The sequence below is a fragment of the Pezoporus wallicus genome, unplaced genomic scaffold (genome assembly GCF_028554395.1).
Source record: "Pezoporus wallicus isolate ANWC-B61680 ecotype Strahan unplaced genomic scaffold, APGP_CSIRO_Pwel_v1 contig_6566, whole genome shotgun sequence".
Lineage (NCBI taxonomy): Eukaryota > Metazoa > Chordata > Aves > Psittaciformes > Psittacidae > Pezoporus > Pezoporus wallicus.
This window is the reverse complement of record NW_026638763.1, coordinates 3,434,466-3,453,333: the sequence shown is the minus strand read 5'-3', so window position 1 is coordinate 3,453,333 and position 18,868 is coordinate 3,434,466. Positions and strand designations below refer to the sequence as shown.

General features: G+C 41.7%; 1 protein-coding gene across 7 annotated transcripts in view; it reads left to right on the top strand.

Moving 5' to 3' along the window:
• The window catches only part of ERBB4 (erb-b2 receptor tyrosine kinase 4), a 606,677-nt gene that overhangs the window by 419,303 nt on the left and 168,506 nt on the right, over nucleotides 1-18,868 (top strand). For all 7 annotated transcript variants that reach the window (XM_057412359.1, XM_057412357.1, XM_057412354.1 and 4 more), the window contains exons 5-8: nucleotides 3,818-3,883; nucleotides 11,996-12,114; nucleotides 15,832-15,973; nucleotides 17,639-17,752. In XM_057412359.1, the coding sequence (XP_057268342.1) occupies nucleotides 3,818-3,883; nucleotides 11,996-12,114; nucleotides 15,832-15,973; nucleotides 17,639-17,752 (441 nt within the window). The remainder of the gene's footprint in view (nucleotides 1-3,817; nucleotides 3,884-11,995; nucleotides 12,115-15,831; nucleotides 15,974-17,638; nucleotides 17,753-18,868) is intronic.

The window sequence follows — 18,868 nt, the reverse complement described above, 5'->3', positions numbered from 1 at the left end:
AATAATAAAGTCAGTCTGGAACTGAAGGAAAGCCCTTTTGAATTCTTAGGAAAGCACAAGGAGGAAGTAACCTTGGTCTTTCCCAAGCTAGAGAGCAAATGTTTTCGGCTGGTGACTTTCCCTGGCTCAGAGATGTCATAGTTTAACTCCAGCCAGCAGCTCAGCCCCACGCAGCCTTTCGCTGCCCCCCAGTGGGATGGGGGAGAGAATCAGGAGGGTGAAAGTGAGAAGACTCAAATGCATAGAGAACTCTGTGAGAATAGAATTACTTGTCAGTCTTAGGGCCAATAGATTTATTATCATTTAAGCCTGACATGCAAATCTAATAGTGAGACCTGCTCCTCGCATGAATGCTTCTGACTGCTTCTGTTGACTTCCATGGGACTGGTTTTGTGTTAGACTTACGGAGCTGATCTTTGATGTGTAGCAATCAGTCCTTGTTACGGTGGGGAAACAAGGTGAAATACTGAGTTACGTGAGGGCAGAACCTGGACCAGTTTATCCTGAGGGCAAAGAAAGTTATTTTTCTCTTTAAACAAACAAACCAATGCAGACACACTGTGTGCAGGGAGTTTGTGGCTTGGTTTGAATTCTCAGTATATTTGACCTTCCAAAGCACATGTAGCAATGCAGTTCGGAGGTGTGCTGCCTACAGGCTCTGCACCTTGTTGTTTCTCTGCGGCTGAGAAAAGTGAAACCAATGAAAAAGACCCTTGGAGTTCCCAGTGAGAAAAAAGGGAACTGGCAGCCTTTTCTTGCCTTACTGTTAAATATCTCTGTTTAAATGCAAATGATTTTCTGACCCTGCCAAACAAAGTCATGTACCAGGAAGCAGGCAGGCAAGTGAAAAACCAACTTTTAAAATGGTTTTTGAAGATGCTGGATCTCTGTTGTTTCCAGGAGGAATCAAGGTGGTTGGATATATTTTTGACTGCATGCGGAGGATCAGCACCTGGGAGTTGCAAATATGAAGATTTGTATTTTAAGTGTGGCTTCTGTAGAAGCGTGTGTGGGTTCTTTGGTTAGAGATCACTTGGAGGGATGCTTGAAGTGTCTTCTGTGTTACCTCACTGCATATGGATATCCACTGCAGTGGATAGCCCAGTGCATACAGTATGTTTTGGAAGGGGATAGAATCCAGGGACAGAAAGAGGAAGAAGCAGCCAAACTGCTGCCTTATTCTTCCTTAGGAATATGTGATTGCAAGTGATGTGTGCAGTGCTTCATACTGCATCTAGCTGCCAGACTTCAGGCTTTCTCCCTAAACTCCAGACCCCTTAAGTGAGATGGGCATGAGATTTGACTGACAAGGAAGGATTGGGCATACAATAGAGTCTTGAAAGAGGAGGCTTTGTTGTCCATGGGTTGCAGTTCTTCCCAATCTACCCCCAGCAGGGATGCTCCAGCTCAGGTGAGGACCAAGCAAAGCAAGTGGTGGAAAGATTATCTGAACATGCATCCAGGGCCATATCTTTCTCCTTCCCACTTCTGTTGGTCAGGGTAGCCAGTTTATAAAACCCACTTCCTAGGGATCATTTTTGTTCAGTTGAGTGAGCACCAAAATCAACAAACAAACTGTATCTTATCAAGCCTCCTCTGTTAAAATCCTTTCTTTAATTTGCTGTTTACCTCACCTTCTCTTTAAACTTTCATTCTTCTAAATCAATATGGACGTATTTGCTTTCTGTGCAGGTTCCAGTAGTCTCTTAATAATCATAATAATCGTTATTACTGATTAAAGTTGCATTATTCATGCCAGATGGAGTCCCCTCGCTGTCAGCCAGAATGAGTTTGCATTATGTAGTTATAGTACATTTGTGATCTAAACAAACAGATGGCAGAATGTGACAGCAAATTATGTGCTGGTGATGTCAGCAACCACGCTTCCCAAGTATAATTGCTTTAAATGAACACGAATGCAGCGAGGAGCTGGTAGTTTTAACAAGGTAGTTGGCATACAGTGTGGTAATTACCATACAACATCATCAGTAGCACCACAAGTGCTGAGGGAAGAATGCTGGCTTTGAAAAGTCGTGACAGAAAGACTATTACAGTGGGTTTGCTCAGCTGTGGAACATCTCACAGCTATAAACACACTTCTAGCAGAGGAGCAGTGGTTCCTTTTGGGGTGATCCAACCTTCACCAGGAGACATTTTGCACTTTCCAGTGCTATCTCCCATCAGGGCGTGTGGGAAGTATTTGATTTAGTGTAATGGAGCAGTGTTAACAACAGCTGCTGTTAATACAGGATTGAAAGGTAAGCTGCTGGAACAGGTTCAAATGGGAAACTTGCTTAATGGAATCTCAGCAGCATTCAGTGATGAATAAAAGTTTAATCAAAGATGAAGTTAGGTTCCTGTGGTTACAAAGAACAGTGATAAGGACTGTGTTCCTTATCACATAACATTGTCTTCAACAAGGCTTATGCTGGGCTTCTCAACTTCATCCCTTCAGGTGTGGCTGGGTATAAAAGGCTTGGCTGCCTATGCCTCAGGCACTCCTCCCCTGGGTTTTAGAAGTTGGGGCTCAGGGTGCAGCAAGGCAGGCTCTTCCTGTATGCTCCAGGAGCACCTGGCACTAAGGAGGGCGGATCACTATAAGCAGGAGTGTGACTGAGCTCTGGCTATGTCTGGGTGAGAGCTGCAGAATGAGGTCTCCATTCACTCACAGTCAGGACTTCATGGGAAGTCTTCCCTGTCCAAATGTTTTCTCAAACAGTGTAAGATGCTGCCACAGGAGAATGTGCCACTCATTCTACTGGTTTTACATTTCCATGCACAGTGGTCAGCATTTAATCATGAAACAGAAGATGTGAACTCAACTCTTTCTTCAGTCCAGCTGAAGTTTTAGTCACTAATTACTAGGTGGTTTATAAAAGTTGCTATTGCTAATTCTTCCTCCGCTGTCTGTATTTTACAATGGAAGCACCTACAATACCTTTCCCAAGGGACTAAGCCTGTCAGTATGTGAAATGACATTGTAGAGCATCACCTTTAATTTCTGAAGGAACATGAGGCTCCTTCAGAAGCACAAGCCCAGGCACCTAAAGAACCAGCAGCCAGAAAAGGAGAGGTCCTGTGACCTTAGGTGTTGCTGAGATTAAGTGGTTGCACAGGGCACATTACCTTTATTGTGATGCTGGATATGAAAAGCTTTTAGGGCATTAAATATATCACCCCATTGCTCAGATGAAACTTCGCATGAGATAGACAGACAGACAGACATCCTCTCTAGCACTGATGTCTCTTCTGTGGAAGAATGACTGGGTCTTATATGGGACATAGAAAGCAATAGTAATAGCCCTGGGTGATGAAATTGTTTCTCAGTCCTCCTGACTTGTTCATCTGTTTTTTGCTTAAAATGTCCCAGTCGTTATACATAGCAGAGAGGTATTTGGGGTATAAAGCGCTTTGATAGGTTGTATTTCACAGGATCACAGACTGGTTTGAGTTGGAAAGGACCTTAAAGCTCATCCAGTCCCAACCCCTTCCACGGGTAGGGACACCTTCCACTAGAGCAGGGTGCAAGAGATGGGGCAGCCACAGCTTCTCTGGGCACGCTGTGCCAGAGCCTCAACACCCTCACAGATGAGAGCTTCTGCCTGATATATAATCTAAACGTACCCTCTTTCATACATATATGACACCAATTCTAGCTATTTATATGGGCTTTTTTTACAGGCACTGTTTCAACCTTGATAGAGCATAAAACCACTCCAAAGACCAGATGGACCCTCCTCTTCAGCAGTTGCTGGATGTTGAAGAAATGAAAGGAAGGCACATTTCTAATCTGTCTCATTTTCTGTCTGTCCTGCAGGTGGTCGATGCCACAAGTCCTGCACAGGCCGATGCTGGGGACCCACAGAGAATCACTGCCAGACCTGTAAGTATGCAAGACTGAGAAACAGAGGACTGTACCAGGGATCCTGTGGGGCTTTTTGTAATTGTGAAAGGACACTCTAAATTCTGGGTTTGGTATGGGACACACTTTTCCATATGTTGTTACCAACACGATGTGCTTTATTTCCACCCCTGTGAATTTGGTTTTCTTTCTTCCTTTGTGCTTTCTTAAAATGCTGAAGCTAAGCTGAATTTGCTTTTCGCTTCTTGGTGGTAACATGGAGCATGGCTCCTGAGAATATTGATGGCTCTTTTGGAATGCGCTGGAATGAATACTTCAGGCATCAAAAACACTACAAGGCGGGTTTGGAGATCTTTAATGACATCCTGACACTGCAAAGTTCCTAATGCCAAAATACTCTGTTAATTTCAGTGGGAGCCTGGAAATATTACTCATCTTGCAGAATTGTTCTCTTTATAACAATTTAAGAATATATTGAGTTGTACTGAAAAAGAGAATAATAGGATTTTTTTTGTCAAGGAAGGAGTAAGTGAAGGGCAGTCCACAACATCTGTCTGTCCTCTTGAATTTAGAGAGCATTAAAATGAATCAAAGGTAACTGTACTGAGAGAGTTTCTGTTTTGCATGCTTTCAGCTCCTTCAGATAGGCATGGAAGAGCTGGAAGTGCAGTCACAATATTAGCAAATATAAAAGAGAAGAACAACAGAGAGCTGTCTTTTCCCACAAGTCTTTCCTTGCCCGCCATCCTTGCAGGAGTGGAGCTATCCATTACATTTCCTTTCTTTGATATTTCCTAGGGTGGAAATTGGTTGAGTTTACTGGAGTCACTCTTCCTACGAAATGAAATTGTTGCTGATATCTCCCCTAGAAAGCACTGCTGCAGCTTGCACTTTTTTCCTTGGCTGAGTTGTAGATAGGAGGAAGTGACTGTGGCAAATTAACCACTATGAAGCGAGCATACCAGGTAACTCTCTCAAGTGATGATAGCCCAATGTCATCTGCCTTTTCTGTTGGAAATATTAGGAACAGTACAACTGTGCCTTTTATTTCTTTCTTTTTTTCTTTTTGACTGCATGGAGCAGGAGATAAGAGGCAATTAGAAATGGCAGAGAGCTTGGCATGAGCATTGTATGAGCGAGTACAAGCAGGAAATCCAGACAGACCTCCTTTCTGTGGCATAGCAAGGGGCAGAGGTGACAGAGCTGGATGCTTGCAGAGGCTCTGCCACCCTCCTGAGCACTACTTTTATTCGGGAGCATCTGCTGGCATTGCTGGCAAAACTGATGACAGCTGCAGCTCTGCTAAAGTTAACATGCTCTGATATTACTGTTTCATATTGCGTTTTATCTGCAGGTGTGATTAAAAGTGCTTTAGGACAGGCTGTAGGAATAACTGTATAGCGAACTAAGTACAGAAGTGCTAAGCAGAATCTTCTTTATCTGAATCAAGCTATTATGTCTCCTTCCATTGCTGGCAATCTTTATGAAAGCCCCAAAGAAGTCAGTGCTCAGAAAGCCTCCTTACGTCAAGGTTAGGTGCTAAAGTAAGTAATGGAAAGGAACTTAAACCTTAGCTGACCAAATTATTTTATATGATGGTTAGAATTATTTAATGCTGGTTCTTTCTCTGTCCTAATGAGAGGCCAGTTTGTCTGTTAAAGGGAGTAACTGTTAGAACCTGGGTAATGCATCCAGACTTGAGCACACTTATTCAAGCCTTATGTGGCTAGCTTATCCAAGAGTACTGTAAAACCTTGGCAGTTATACAAGGATGATATGATCCTGGCTCAGGCTTTGGCTCCAGCAAACCGAGACTCCATCCTTGTGTAAAGTTGGGAAGTCCAGCTGGACTCGATGTGGCTGCAGGAGTCCACGTGGCAGGATCAGCTCCCATGGTCTCAACCTCTACAAAGCACTCCTTTCAGATGACTGAATTGATTTTGTGGATTAATGTAGTAATACCAGAGAGAGAAACTTTATCTGTAGTGTTGTGAAGTCAGAAGCTTAGCAGGGCTGCATGGTAGGTTTGCTCCAGCAGTGACAGCTATCTCTCTCTCTTTACAGTGACTGCCCTCTCAATTCCAAATAGTGGGGACAGGCTAAGGCACAACTGTGGATTTAAAATAATAAACTCTGGAAAGACATATGGCATCTAAGTTCCAGGGAGGTACACAGATCACACATTTCTGATTGAAGTAGCTACTCTACAGCCTTTTACCTTCAAGCAGACTCTGCAGCCTCTGATTGTCAGGGGCAGGAGTTAATTTTATATCATCTACTTCCTCTTTGCTTCCCTGACATTGCTGCACCTTGGGTTAACAGCAGGATTGAAGGAAAAAACCTGAGTATTAGGCTGGCAGTGGGCATTTCTTCATTGCACTTTCTGCAGACCAAAGCAGAGTAGGGACTCAACATAAAAATGCAAGTGGTGATATGAAGGTTTTTGCTGCCTTCATTTCTGACTTTAAAAAACATCCCTGTCTTTCAAGCTTACAAACGCTGTTCTTAGGTAGGATGAATGGTATCACAAACATAGTGTGTACCTTAACCTAGTCACCATGGGGATGCAGGACTTGCAAGCATGTAGGAAAACACTTCAGCAGTACTACATCCCAGTGTCAAACTATTTTGTTCTTAGAAACAACTCAGAGGTACATCTGCATTTTAATATTGTAATTTTTTTTATCAAATCACTGAAGCAAAATATTCTAATGAGCCCCCCTCCCAAGATAAGATTTAAATTATTTTCCTGGGAAAGGATGAAAAATGAAAGATCTTAATCCGTATCTTTCATTTCAAATTGCATGGGGGAAAAGAATCCAAATCTTTTTGTTTTTTTGCATGAATATCATTTACCTACCTTCTTCTTATGTTGCCTTCCAGCAATGTCTCTCTGTACTTCCGACTCAGTCTGAAACACCACCTGCATCTGACTCGGTCCTAATGTATCACTTGATGTGACAAGAGAATTTATCCATTTAAGAAGACAATTAATAGGAAATGTAAAGTAAGCTGTTCTGTCAGGAGGCAGAGAAGATGTAATTTCAGCACACTGTTCTCTGCACTTAACAATTCAGTCATCTTTTATGATTAAAATATTAGTAAATATTCATATTGAACATCTAAAAGGCAGGTGGTGTTCTTTGTTTCAGTGTCAGGAAAGGCTAATGTAAAAGTACTTTAAAAAGAATCTATTTTTGGAAGAGTCTTGGGCACCCACGAAGTAGAACATAAATAACCTCACAAGAACAAATGCTTTGGGAAGTTACTAATCAAATTTGAAAATCTGTAGTTACATTGTTACTATTTTTGCTGTTGATGTCTGTTAAGATTTTGTTGTTTGGGGTTTTTTTTAACTTTTTCTGTGAAAAGAAGTAGGAACTTTTACAAATGGAATACATTATTTTATTAAAAGGACAGATTATGTACTTTGTCCTAGAGAAACGTAACTGAAACCAAAGAGAGAAATGCAAATTAAAATAGGGAATGCAAAACAGGCAAAGAGCCTTTAAATCAAACTTGAGACATAAATATTTATCAAATGTAAAACCCTCTGTGACTGTGTATGTGTACAGGAGTTTGGCCTGAGCATAATTGTGTTTATACAGTCTTTGTGCAGCTGATGTTGCTGAGAAAAGAAGGTGCCGATGCAGTAAGTACCCAATTAGAGCAGCAAAAAGCAAGCAGGAGCCTGGTGGGGGGAGAGTGAAAGAGCTGAACCAGCAGCTTAGATCAGTCAGGGTAACCCAGCATTTTTGCTTGGAGCCAACATCTTTAATTAAAATCCTTGTATTTCTCTAATAACTGTGCATGTTCAGAAGACTTTTTCATTGATTTCAGTTACTTCCCGTTTTTTCGTCATAGATTTATAGTGCCCTGACATTATTGTTTCCCTTAATCTTTAATTAAGGAGACTGATTAACTGCACACATATAAGAAGTGCTCATTCCACCCTGTCCCCAACACAGCTTATTACTTCATCACTGAAACCCATCCCAACACATGGCACGCTTTTTCAAGACCTTGGTGTTTGCCCTTTGCTGTCCTGGTTCCAGTTGTGACAGTTCTGTGTCAGGTATCTTGGGATCCCACAGAGGGTCAGTGCGTGTCAGGGCGGGTAGTCGTGCTGAGCCTCAAGTCTGATTTGACTTGGCTGTCACCCAGCAGTTATGTTGGGTGAAGAAACAAGTATCTGGCACTCTCAAGCCATGTGGCCCCTCTAGGAGCCACTCACCAACATTCATCAGTCTGAGCATGTAGCTTGATATATTTTGGGTAATACTTACCTATGCGTTTCACTCTTTCATATATTGAGTCACAGCTATAAAATCAGTTGATTCATTTGGAGGAAAGTTTGTTGTGAAAAAGCTTTCTATCTCTTGAAACCAGTGTGGCTATGTACATTTGCTATAGGGTCACCCCATGATAATGACTGCAGGAGCCTGAACTGTGAGTTAGGTTCATTGGAATCTGAACAATCAGATTGGTTTGGGTCTTCAGAAAATGCCCACTATTGACTTTGATTTGATTTGCTTTGGGGAAAACCCTTCACTGCAAACTGTCTTGAATATGAGCCCTTAAAAACGTTCAGAGCCCTCTAAGCTCTTCTCTGTCTTGGTGCGTGTTATCACTTAAGTATCTGATAGGCCCTTCCAGAACCTCATCCTCAATCGCACTTATGATGCAAATTCAGCATGCCCTGAACCAGAAGAGAAATACAGTATGTTGTGGCCTTTTCCTAGTGTGAAATGTTGGCATTTCTGTTGGCATTGTTTGCGTTACAAGCAAGATGAACACTTAGGGAAGAACAGTGACAAACCATTGCTGTAATTGTAAATTCTGCAAAACTATTTATTATTTCTAGTCTTGAGAAAAACCCCAAATGGTCCCTATCCTGAACAGCGTGATAGAGGCCCTCATTCAGCTGGCATCTAATCATAAGCAGAGTATGCTGTGTTGAAAAGGGAGCCATATCCCTCCAGTCAGCCTTGGTGCAGGGGGTTCTCTTGCTTTACTCTGGAATACATTGGTGTAGTCTCTTAGGGAATTTTAAGAATAGAAATTACAATATCTGTAACCTTATCCATTGCACAAGGCTTCCTGTGGGGCTCTAGAGGAAGGTGAATAATGGCGAAGGCTTTGTCCTAGCCTAATAGTGTGAAAACTGCTGAAAAGATATCAGTAAATTGCTTAAATCCATTGCTGTTGTTGGAGCTTGTTCCCCACCACTGTTTAAACTGCTCAGCCTTGGGAAGTGTCATTATCTGCAGCTCAGCTTGAAAGGAGTGTGTTATCCTGCAAATACAGGTCTTGGCAACTGGAAGTAATAGCTTGTGGGCTGATGAGAAGAGGGTGCCTTTGCTGGATATGCCCAGGGCTGGTCAGTATGGTTTGCGAGCATGGACACCAAGCATGGGAGAGGCAGGGATTCATCCCCCTCAGGGCTGGTTTTTTGGGAAGCAGCAGTGGATGATTCCCAGTGCCTCTGGCAGCCGATGGTACAGGACATGCTGCTAGGCCTCAGCCCCTTTGCCCTTCTAAAAGCCTGCCAGGAAAGCTCCTCCGCAGGGAAGCAATGATTATATGGTGATGGTGGACACTTTGACCAACTCCCAACAGCAGCTGGCACTGAGGTAAAGAAATTATAATTGAGTTAATGAGGTGGCTTGTACTCATTGACTGCACAGAGTTGCTTTACACCAGCTTTAAATAGAGTGTGAAGTTGCTGTGGAGCTATGGTGAGGAATGCTTTTTAACAGCATCCCACCAGTGAGCGCCCGTGGTGGTGTGTCTTGTCCTCTTTTCCTGTTGTAACAACATTGATTGCGTCCGCGCGAAATTTAGCTCCTTAGGCTCAAAAAGGACCCAAAAAGAAATAAAGACAGAAATATGCTGCTGGTGCACAGTAGTTTTGTAGGGTGTGATGGAGGGGTGTGTGTGCTGGTGAGGGGAACCCGAGCACTGCACCCTCTGCCTGCGGAACCTTCTGTAAGGGGGCACTGAGCCTGTGTGCCACAGAGGGGTGCCCTGAGCGTGCCATGAGGGAGGGGCTGCCGTCAGGAGCGTTCCAGTGCATGGCTGCGGTAGCACCAGCCTGAGGGGCAGAAAGAGGAGGTGACAGAGGAGGAGGCATTTTAACAAATGAGGCCACAAACAGTTGCTGTGCAAAAGGGAGGCAGTGTTTGGATTCTGTCCTCTTGGCTCAGGGGACAGCTCCGTGACTGAGGAGTGACACAGGTAAGCCCAGAGGATTTCATAGAATCACAGAGTGGGTTGGAAGGGACCTTAAAGCTTATCTGGTTCCAACCCCTGCCACGGGCAGGGACACCTTCCACTAGAGCAGGTTGCTCCAAGCCCCTGTGTCCAACCTGGCCTTCAACACTGCCAGGGATGGGGCAGCCACAGCTTCTCTGGGCACCCTGTGCCAGCGCCTCAGCACCCTCACAGGGAAGAGCTTCTGCCTAAGAGCTCATCTCAGTCTCCCCTGTTTCTATTTGATTTGGGTTGTGGGGGAAAATGAAATGAATGTCCTCTGCTTCTGTGCCTCTTCGCTGCTGGCAGAGGGGGAGACTGGCAAATAGTCAGATGTCAGGATAAATCTGTGCCTTGCCTCCCTTTGCAGTTAGTTAGCAGTTAGTTAGATAGGAAGCATTTAGTGCCTAGTCCAGGGCACATCCAGGTGCTAGGGGCCAGTTTCTCAACTGGCAGAAAACAACATGCACTCACTGAATAAATGAGGTCTTTGTTTTCATGAGATGAGACTCTGTGCCTATCAGCTAGTGGTGTGGTGTTTTGCTTAACACCACACTGCGATGTGTGTTTTGCTTAACATATGCCACTGTTTCATCTTTCTGTCCTAACGTTTATCAACAGTGTTACTCAAATAAACAAATCCTTTTAATCTGTTTCTCTAGCAGTGCTGACAGCAAGTGCATTTACAGACATTTCCAGTACTTCTTCAATTAGATTGCATAAGGCACAGAAGTGTTTTCTGTCTGGGGGGTTGCCTCTGGTACCAGCAAGATGGAATTACTCTAAAAGTACATTGCTTTATTCCATAGATTATAAATGATGACTTCCCTCTTCAGTTATTTCATTTTTATGTCCTAAATAAATATTGTGTATATCAAGAAGCTTTGGCATTACTCAAATATTTCTGGCAAATAGTGGAGGGAATTTGGATTGGAAAGTACTTATAAAGGAGTTACTGATACATGAAATAGTAGAATAGTAGAGCAGAAAGTTGGACGGAATTCTGTGTTCTCTGGCTTCTTGAAAAGTGTTTTCTGTAGAGGAGTAATTAACAAAATATATGTTAAAGGTTAATTGCAGAAGTGGAATGTCCCTGCTTTTATCAAAAGGCAGCCAACAGCACAGCTTCCTGGCATTCTGTAAGTGGTGGCTGGTGTAGTCCTGTGGATAATAATTGCTTTTTCTGTAAAATAAAGATAGAGGCTATAAGTGAGTGAAGGGAGGGAGATTCTCCACCTGTTCACCATCCTTTGCACAAGACTAAGCCCTCAAGTACTGTAGTGTGGTACCAGTTCAATCACTGTGCTTTCCAGTTGGTAGAATGTACTTGTTGCCCTGGATGAATGAAGGCAGGACTGTGTTATTTCAAAAAGGTAGGTGGTGTTTCCAAATGTGTTCCAATCTGCAGGTTGTTTTCTGTTCTGTTACCTCATTGACTGCTTGTCGGATTGGTTGCCATCACGAGCAGTATTTGACTCTGGGGTTGCTGGCCTCCCTCTGAATTTCACTCATGTACTCAATGTTGCTGTTCTTCATGGGGGAAAACTCACATGGAACTGGTGGAAGTTTATGCTGTTTTGTGGGCCTTTTTTTTTTCATGTCCCATTTACAGAAACTATTAATGTGAAAATAATATTCCACATGAATTTCCAAGGGTGAGAGCAAACACTTTAAAATTCGTCCTCCTCAGTCCTTGAGCAAAGTGCATGTTCCTAAAGAGTGGAGGTGGATATGAGTGGCCAGTACCATTGAAGCAACTCCCTTAAAACTTGAGCTTTTATTCCGTATGCTGTTCAGTTTGTTCTCTTTCTCAGTGTGCAGTTGAAGAGCTCTCTTCTTAGCTCTGATTCTGACATGATTGTTTTCCCTGCCTCCTCCTAGTAACGAAGACAGTGTGTGCAGAGCAATGTGATGGACGGTGCTACGGGCCCTATGTCAGCGACTGCTGCCACCGGGAGTGCGCTGGAGGCTGTTCTGGACCTAAAGACACTGATTGCTTTGTATGTGTGAGAGTTCTCATTTTTCTTCTTCCTGGCAGTCACACTGCAAATCCTTAATGCTTTAATCCATTAAATTTACAGTTTTGTCCCTTTTAATGTATTGCATGCACACTCCCAGATTCAGACTGCCAATTTTAGCATTTAATATTCTCACATTATATTAACATCACATTATCTACTTAATATTACCCATTAACAGATTTATAAGATCTGTAAATACAGATTGGGAACCATTAATATGCTAATCTCTGTGATTTTTATCTTTTGCTTTTTCTAACTTTTATAGGGAATTTTTAGAAGTATTTATCATTACATTTGAGCACGGCTTTTATTGCTGCTCTGTGTGCTTTTTTATTTGAAAGTCAAGAATACAATTTAGCTTCTCTGTGAAAGGTATTTCCTGCTACTGCCAGGCTTGATTTAAATACAGCTTTCTTTTACTGGCATGCTTCTTAGTGGAGATGGAAGGAAATAGGTTTCAAAAAAACTCTACCTCAAATGTGTGCTACTACATGTGCTTTAGATGAAAAGAGGAAGAGGCTAACTTTTTCCTAAAAAAAATAGTCTGAACATAGAGGCCTTTAGACAAATTTGTCTTCCATGTAGTCAGTTATCTGGAGTAGCGTAAGGCAGCTTCAGATCCAACACTGATCTCAAAAAATGTGCAGCTCATCACGCAAAGGCAAGTTTTGCTAATGTTTTCAGCGAAGCACACCTAGGCCTGAAGAAGCCTAGAACTAGAGAGGTGGATTTTCAGAGGTACCCAACTGACTGAACAGACAAGTATCTGTGAAATTGAGTAGGCTCCTTTTACAAGGATTGGGAGGAGGGATCTTAGGGCAAATTGCAGATGTGTTGATAGTGTAAACAAGCATATCATAATGAATGGGCCAAAATTAATTTTCCCCTGCTTGGACCTGAAACTTGCTCGCTGTTCAGGTATCATTTGATAGCAGTAGGTATTGTGCTTCAAAACCACATTCTAAATGCTGTTCTTTTGCTGCTGCTGAAGTGGAGTGATGGCTTGATTTAACTGCTAAGGTTTTACTAAAGCTGATCTTTGTGGCTGTGGTTTGCACAAGTAGATATTCCATACATGTGGTACACCTGATCCAGCACTCACTGGAACTACTGTGTTGTATTTGGACTAGAGAGATGGGGAAATAACATTCTTTCCCAAGTCATGTACAATCTAAATAGGTAAAGGAAAGAGGAAGAATGCAGTTACTGTTCCCATATGTCTGTTGAGGAGCATCCTCAAATCTTACGTGTTGATATGAGTCTGTTTTCAAAGGTCAAGGACAAGTTATTCACAGCATAAGTTCTGTAGTACTGCAGCCTGAAAGAAAATGAGTTAGACTTTCTCAATTGTGGCAGTTATAGAAATACATATGCTAAAAAATCAACTGGTGTGTTTGTTCTGATCCAGCAGAGAAGCACCCAGAGCTTTATTCTCATTCACTCCTGGCCCAAGAGCAATGTAAAAGAAATTCAGCAGGGGTCTGGCAATTTTCAGGACTAATCATTACTTGCTTAGTACACACTGGGAGAAAAGTGTAACCCTTTAGGCTGTAGACAACTGTGCTTAGCTGTCAGCTGAGGTACAGAACTTTAGTTTTGCCTTGTGTATTTTCCTGTGCTTTCATTCACTAATCAGCAGCGTTAAGCACCAAATGCTAGAAGTTTGCATATACAAATGTATACAAAGTATTCTAGTCACAAATTACAAGTTCCCAAATCTTCTAGGTGAGCTTTTCCTGAGAAATGCCATCTCTCCAAAGAGTATTGGTGTGCTTTACTTTATGAAATTGCTAAACCATTATTAAAGGATTGTCATATGTGTGATAAAGTACCTTTTAAGTCAACAGTGGATGTAAAAAATGTGTTGAGGAAATAAACTAAATCGGTAGTTATTAATAAGCAGAAGCTCAGTTTATGAAGCATTGCAAATCCTTTAGCGTATTACAGCAGCTTGCAATAACGTCCTGTTGTAAATATGGTTTTAATATTTCTAGATAAAATTCATCCATCCTCCTCCATATGCTGCCATACAATCATTTACATATTCAGTTCTAAGAGCAAGACAATAATAATCATCTGACATCCTGCAAGCAAACATGCTAAACCAAAGTTTTAGAGATGCTCTTTTGCTGCATTCAAACCCAAACTGGATCTAAAACGTGAAACGTATAGGAGGGTCTGTGAGTGCCTAATCGTACCAGGAAAGTGACACAACCCTATTTCTAGGGAGGATTTCCCATCCAGTTCTTAGTAAAAACATAACTGACTGTATTTGTCTTTGTAAGAAAGAAAGGAAAACTGGTTCAGTGAGAAACTGACTGGTTTTATAATACGCGTTGTAAAGAACCAGAAAAGACAGGATCAGCAGTTTGGCTTAGCTCATGCTCCAAATAGGACAGTGCGTTCATCATGGAACTCCCTGTTTGTCCCTTTCAGCAGCAGATTTTGTCCTTCTCCCTTGGTTACATTATTAGTTTCTCCCTTCTGAAATCTTTTAACATGACAAGTAACTTCCTTCAGTCCTGCTGGTCCTGATCTGAATGTAGATAAAAGCAGCAGAACAGAGAAATCTTTTCCACTTTTTCTCTCGCAATCCCAGCCCTGGAGGGGAGGAGACACATGTTGCTATATTGCTGACTCTAAAGTGTCAAAACCATTTGTATGTTTTACAACCTGGAAACATACCAAAAGGCTTCATCCCTTAATTAAACTTATAAAGCAGCCTGGCTTCTGGAAGACGGGTTAGTGGGGAAGCGGTATCCAGTAGCAGCGGTTGCTTAAACTGCTAGAGGGATCCAAGCCTGGCTACAGCTTTCATATTCATCTGAACTTGTTCATTTATGGTATGCTTTGTGAATATTACTCCAACAGTTTTATATAAGCTGTGGTTAAAGCCATAGACACAATATGTGGTGATAAGGAGTGTCAAAATCAGTGGGGGTTTTCTATTAGTAATTATCAGTCTTGCATGGTCAATTATTTTCCCTGCATACCGTTACTTTCTTTATCCACACACTTGCCTCTTCATTTGTCAGGGCCCTGTCCTCTGTCAGCTGTGGGTGGCTGAGCTTGAATGCTAAGTGATATAGAGTCCTATTTTCTTTTCTCAGTGTGTGAAGCAACTGACCTTGTTAAACTTGCCACTTAGGGAAATGACTCCCTCCTGTGCTAGCTCAAAAGAAGTTTTTATCCCTCTTGCTTTCTAATTGGGAATTTCAGTTTTCAGCTGGCGATGGACTCATGCTGTAAGAAATCTAAAGATTGGACCTCTGAAAAGTCATTAGCATTTGTTTAGACTGACTGTGATAAATAGTAGTTCACTCTTGGCAGTTTTAGAATGTCCTATCAAGTTGTGAATTAGTTAATTGCTGGTAGTAACAACAGTTATGAAACAAATTACAGTGTTGTTATGTTTTTGTGGGAAGTGCTGTAACAGTCAACTGTATTTCAAACGAAAGGGGCTTAGTGAGTCCCCTTTTGTAAGTCTTGGATTAGCCAAGATCCTAGCAAGAAATCTAAGCAGCCAAAATGAAGGCCAGAAAACTATATGTCGCACTCCTCACTGTTGCAGCAAGTCTGAACCATCAAGACTGTGGTTTAAACTAAAAAAGACCAACCAACCAACCAAAACAACAAAACCCAAACAAAGGCAGCTATATGATTGACTTTACTGGTTTCTTCTCCCTTGTTTTGCAGGCTTGTATGAATTTCAATGACAGTGGTGCATGTGTCACACAGTGCCCCCAGACTTTTGTATACAATCCTACCACCTTCCAGCTGGAGCACAATCACAATGCCAAGTACACCTATGGGGCTTTTTGTGTCAAAAAGTGCCCACGTAAGTGCTGCGTTACCTGCTTTTTCCTGCAGGGATGGGGAGTGTGAGTTACATTTCAGGAGCTGAACAAAACAGTGAGACAATGAGAGCTAAGTGCACAGTGCAGTATCTCAAATCACTCCACATGTGCTTGCAGCCTGTAATAAGTCATGTGTTAACTAAAGGCAGTGACATTCTGGGTTGGTGACAATTCCCACTTACCCTATAGTGATTTTCTTAAAAAAACAAAAAGGGAATACACTAGGTTTCTTGTTTTCCTGACCACCATTAGACCAGCATTTATGCTCTAGATCAGCATGATCTAAATGAACTGTTAAAATAGTTACTGGGATTATAAAAGGCTATAAATTTCTGCTTCAGAAAAGTAACAATGCACTACCACCTGTACTAGCCAGTACCAAATGCTTTCATGAGAGTGAGGCCCTTTTCTTAACTTGGAACAATGATGGTTTGACAAGGAGTAATGGGTTTAAAATAAAACAGGGGAAGTTCAAGTTAGATCTAAGGAAGAAGTTCTTTACTGTGAGGGTGATGAGGTGCTGGAACAGGGTACCCAAAGAAGTGGTAAAGGCTCCATCCCTGGCAGTGTTCAAGGCCAGGATGGACAGAGCCTTGAGTGATATGCTCTAGCGGGAGGCATCCCTACCCATATGCAGGGGGTTGGAACTGGGTGATCTTAAAGTCCCTTCCAACCCAAACCATTCTGTGATTCTGTGACAGAAAGTTACCATAAATATTTTCTGAGCAGTGCTGTCCCAGTGAGGAAAACCCATGTAGTACTGACTGTACAATCTTAAAGCCCCAGAGTAAAATTAGAAAGGAAGTGGGAGTTAAAAGGAATAATCCCGTGTATCTAGAAGCCACATGCTTCTGAGATACCAGACAGATGATGACAAGTAACAGAAAAACATAGAGGGTCATCACTTATGCAGTTGGATAGTGCTGTTTTAGTAAGGAAAATAAGGGAGACAGTGTTCTTGGCCTCTCTTGCATTCCCACCAAGGTTTACAGTTGTGCTGTGCATTAATTATTTTATCCATAAATTACATATAAGAAGGATGAGTAATCTATAATAAATGGAACCATAATTGAACTGAAAGCAAAATCCAGATTTTGAATCTCTGTGGAGAAGTTCAGATTGACAGTGGGCTGAAGCTGTCACTGTCAAAGCTTAGTTCTGTCTATAATAGAATGGTGGGGTTTTGAAGCAAGATTTTTTTTGTTGGTGTTTTTACTATGCACTACTTAAGGGCTACGAGTCTTTGTCCAAATACTTAGTTGAAAATTTTCCCTTTATTTTTCCTTTCTTGACAGTATTAAGCTGACAGTTAGGTAAGATCAGTCTATATCCCCTTTGGCAGTTTTTTTACAAGGCAAAATTGAAATACTTGTCATTTTGAGCAGTATTTTATCCCAAATGTATATGTTTGTGTGTGTTTATGAAAGAGACAGGGCAGAGCATCTTGTTTATTTCTCTCTAATTACTGTAGCTTCCTTTGCTACAAATAGTAATACACTTCTGAAAATACGGAACGTGAAACATTAATGTCAGTGTGGAAGTGCTGAGGTGATTAATAGTATGTATTGACAGAGTCCAAAACCATGTGTCCCAGTATTATTTAGCCCAGTGGTTCACTTTCTGACAATACCTTCTTTTCTCTTCAGACAACTTTGTGGTAGATTCTAGCTCTTGTGTCCGTGCGTGTCCAAGCTCCAAGATGGAGGTTGAAGAAAATGGTATTAAGATGTGCAAGCCCTGCACTGACATTTGTCCTAAAGGTAAGCAGTAGTTCAGTATAAACTTCCTTGAATGTAGTCAATGCTGTAGCAGAGCAAAGCGGAGTATTTTTTTGGCCTGAAATACCCTTCATGAATACATTGAAGAATATTAATAGCCTTTGGATGCACACAGAACTTTGAGCTGTATAGCCTGTGTGAAGAATATGAATAGAATTAAAATCTATGATGTTGTAATAGAAATATAACCAAACTAATTACATTTGGTTAGATAAAAATTATGGGTATTTCTCCTTTGGTTTTACAGAAATCTGAAAGAATTCTTTATTATGGTATTTTAATGATAGGTATTTCCTGGAAGTGTTTCAGAGCTGTCCTTTTGTCATTCCAAAGAGGGCCATTCTAAAGCACTGGCTTCAATGTATGATATGTCTCATACTTGTCAATGTAATGATTTCCATTTATTTCCTCTGGTTTTCAAAAATGTCTCTGAGCATTTTCTACCTCCTTCCGAAATGCCTAAAATGTAGGCTAGGATTTTTTCAGTGATGGTACTGTTAAGAAGACTGAAATCTATAGCTTACTTTGCTGTCTAAAGCTCCACTGGGGAGACTTTCTGCTCCCTGCTCAAAGGTCTCAGGAGCAAAGCACCATCAGTTTTCCCACATGGGCCTATGCCACTTTTCAGTCCTAGTGGAAGCCATATCTGGAAGGGATTCACAATGAAGCTACTGAAGTATGGTGTAAATCATCAGTTAACTCCGTGTGGCTGAAACAGTCAAACACAGAGATCTCTGCCTAGGCAGGGTACTGACATGCTGAATTCTAAGTGAAGGCGATATCCAGCCCTTTAACCTAATTTCAACAAATAACATGTTTGCTGGATAAATAGTTTCATGCATGAAAATACATGTGTAGTGTTCCTGTCAAGCTCTTAGCCTGTGAGGAGGGAAGTTATCACAGGTTTTTTAAATGTTCACGTGTACTGCTGGTAGTTGCTATTAGAGGAGACCAGCTGGGGAGATAGGATACATTACGTGATGGAAGGCTTGAGTGGGATATTGTGCGTTTTGCACTTGCATTTAGGTGCAGTGTGAAATATCTTAACCTGTATGCCAGGATGCGCTTCTGTGAGAGCTAATTTAGCTTATTGTTTGT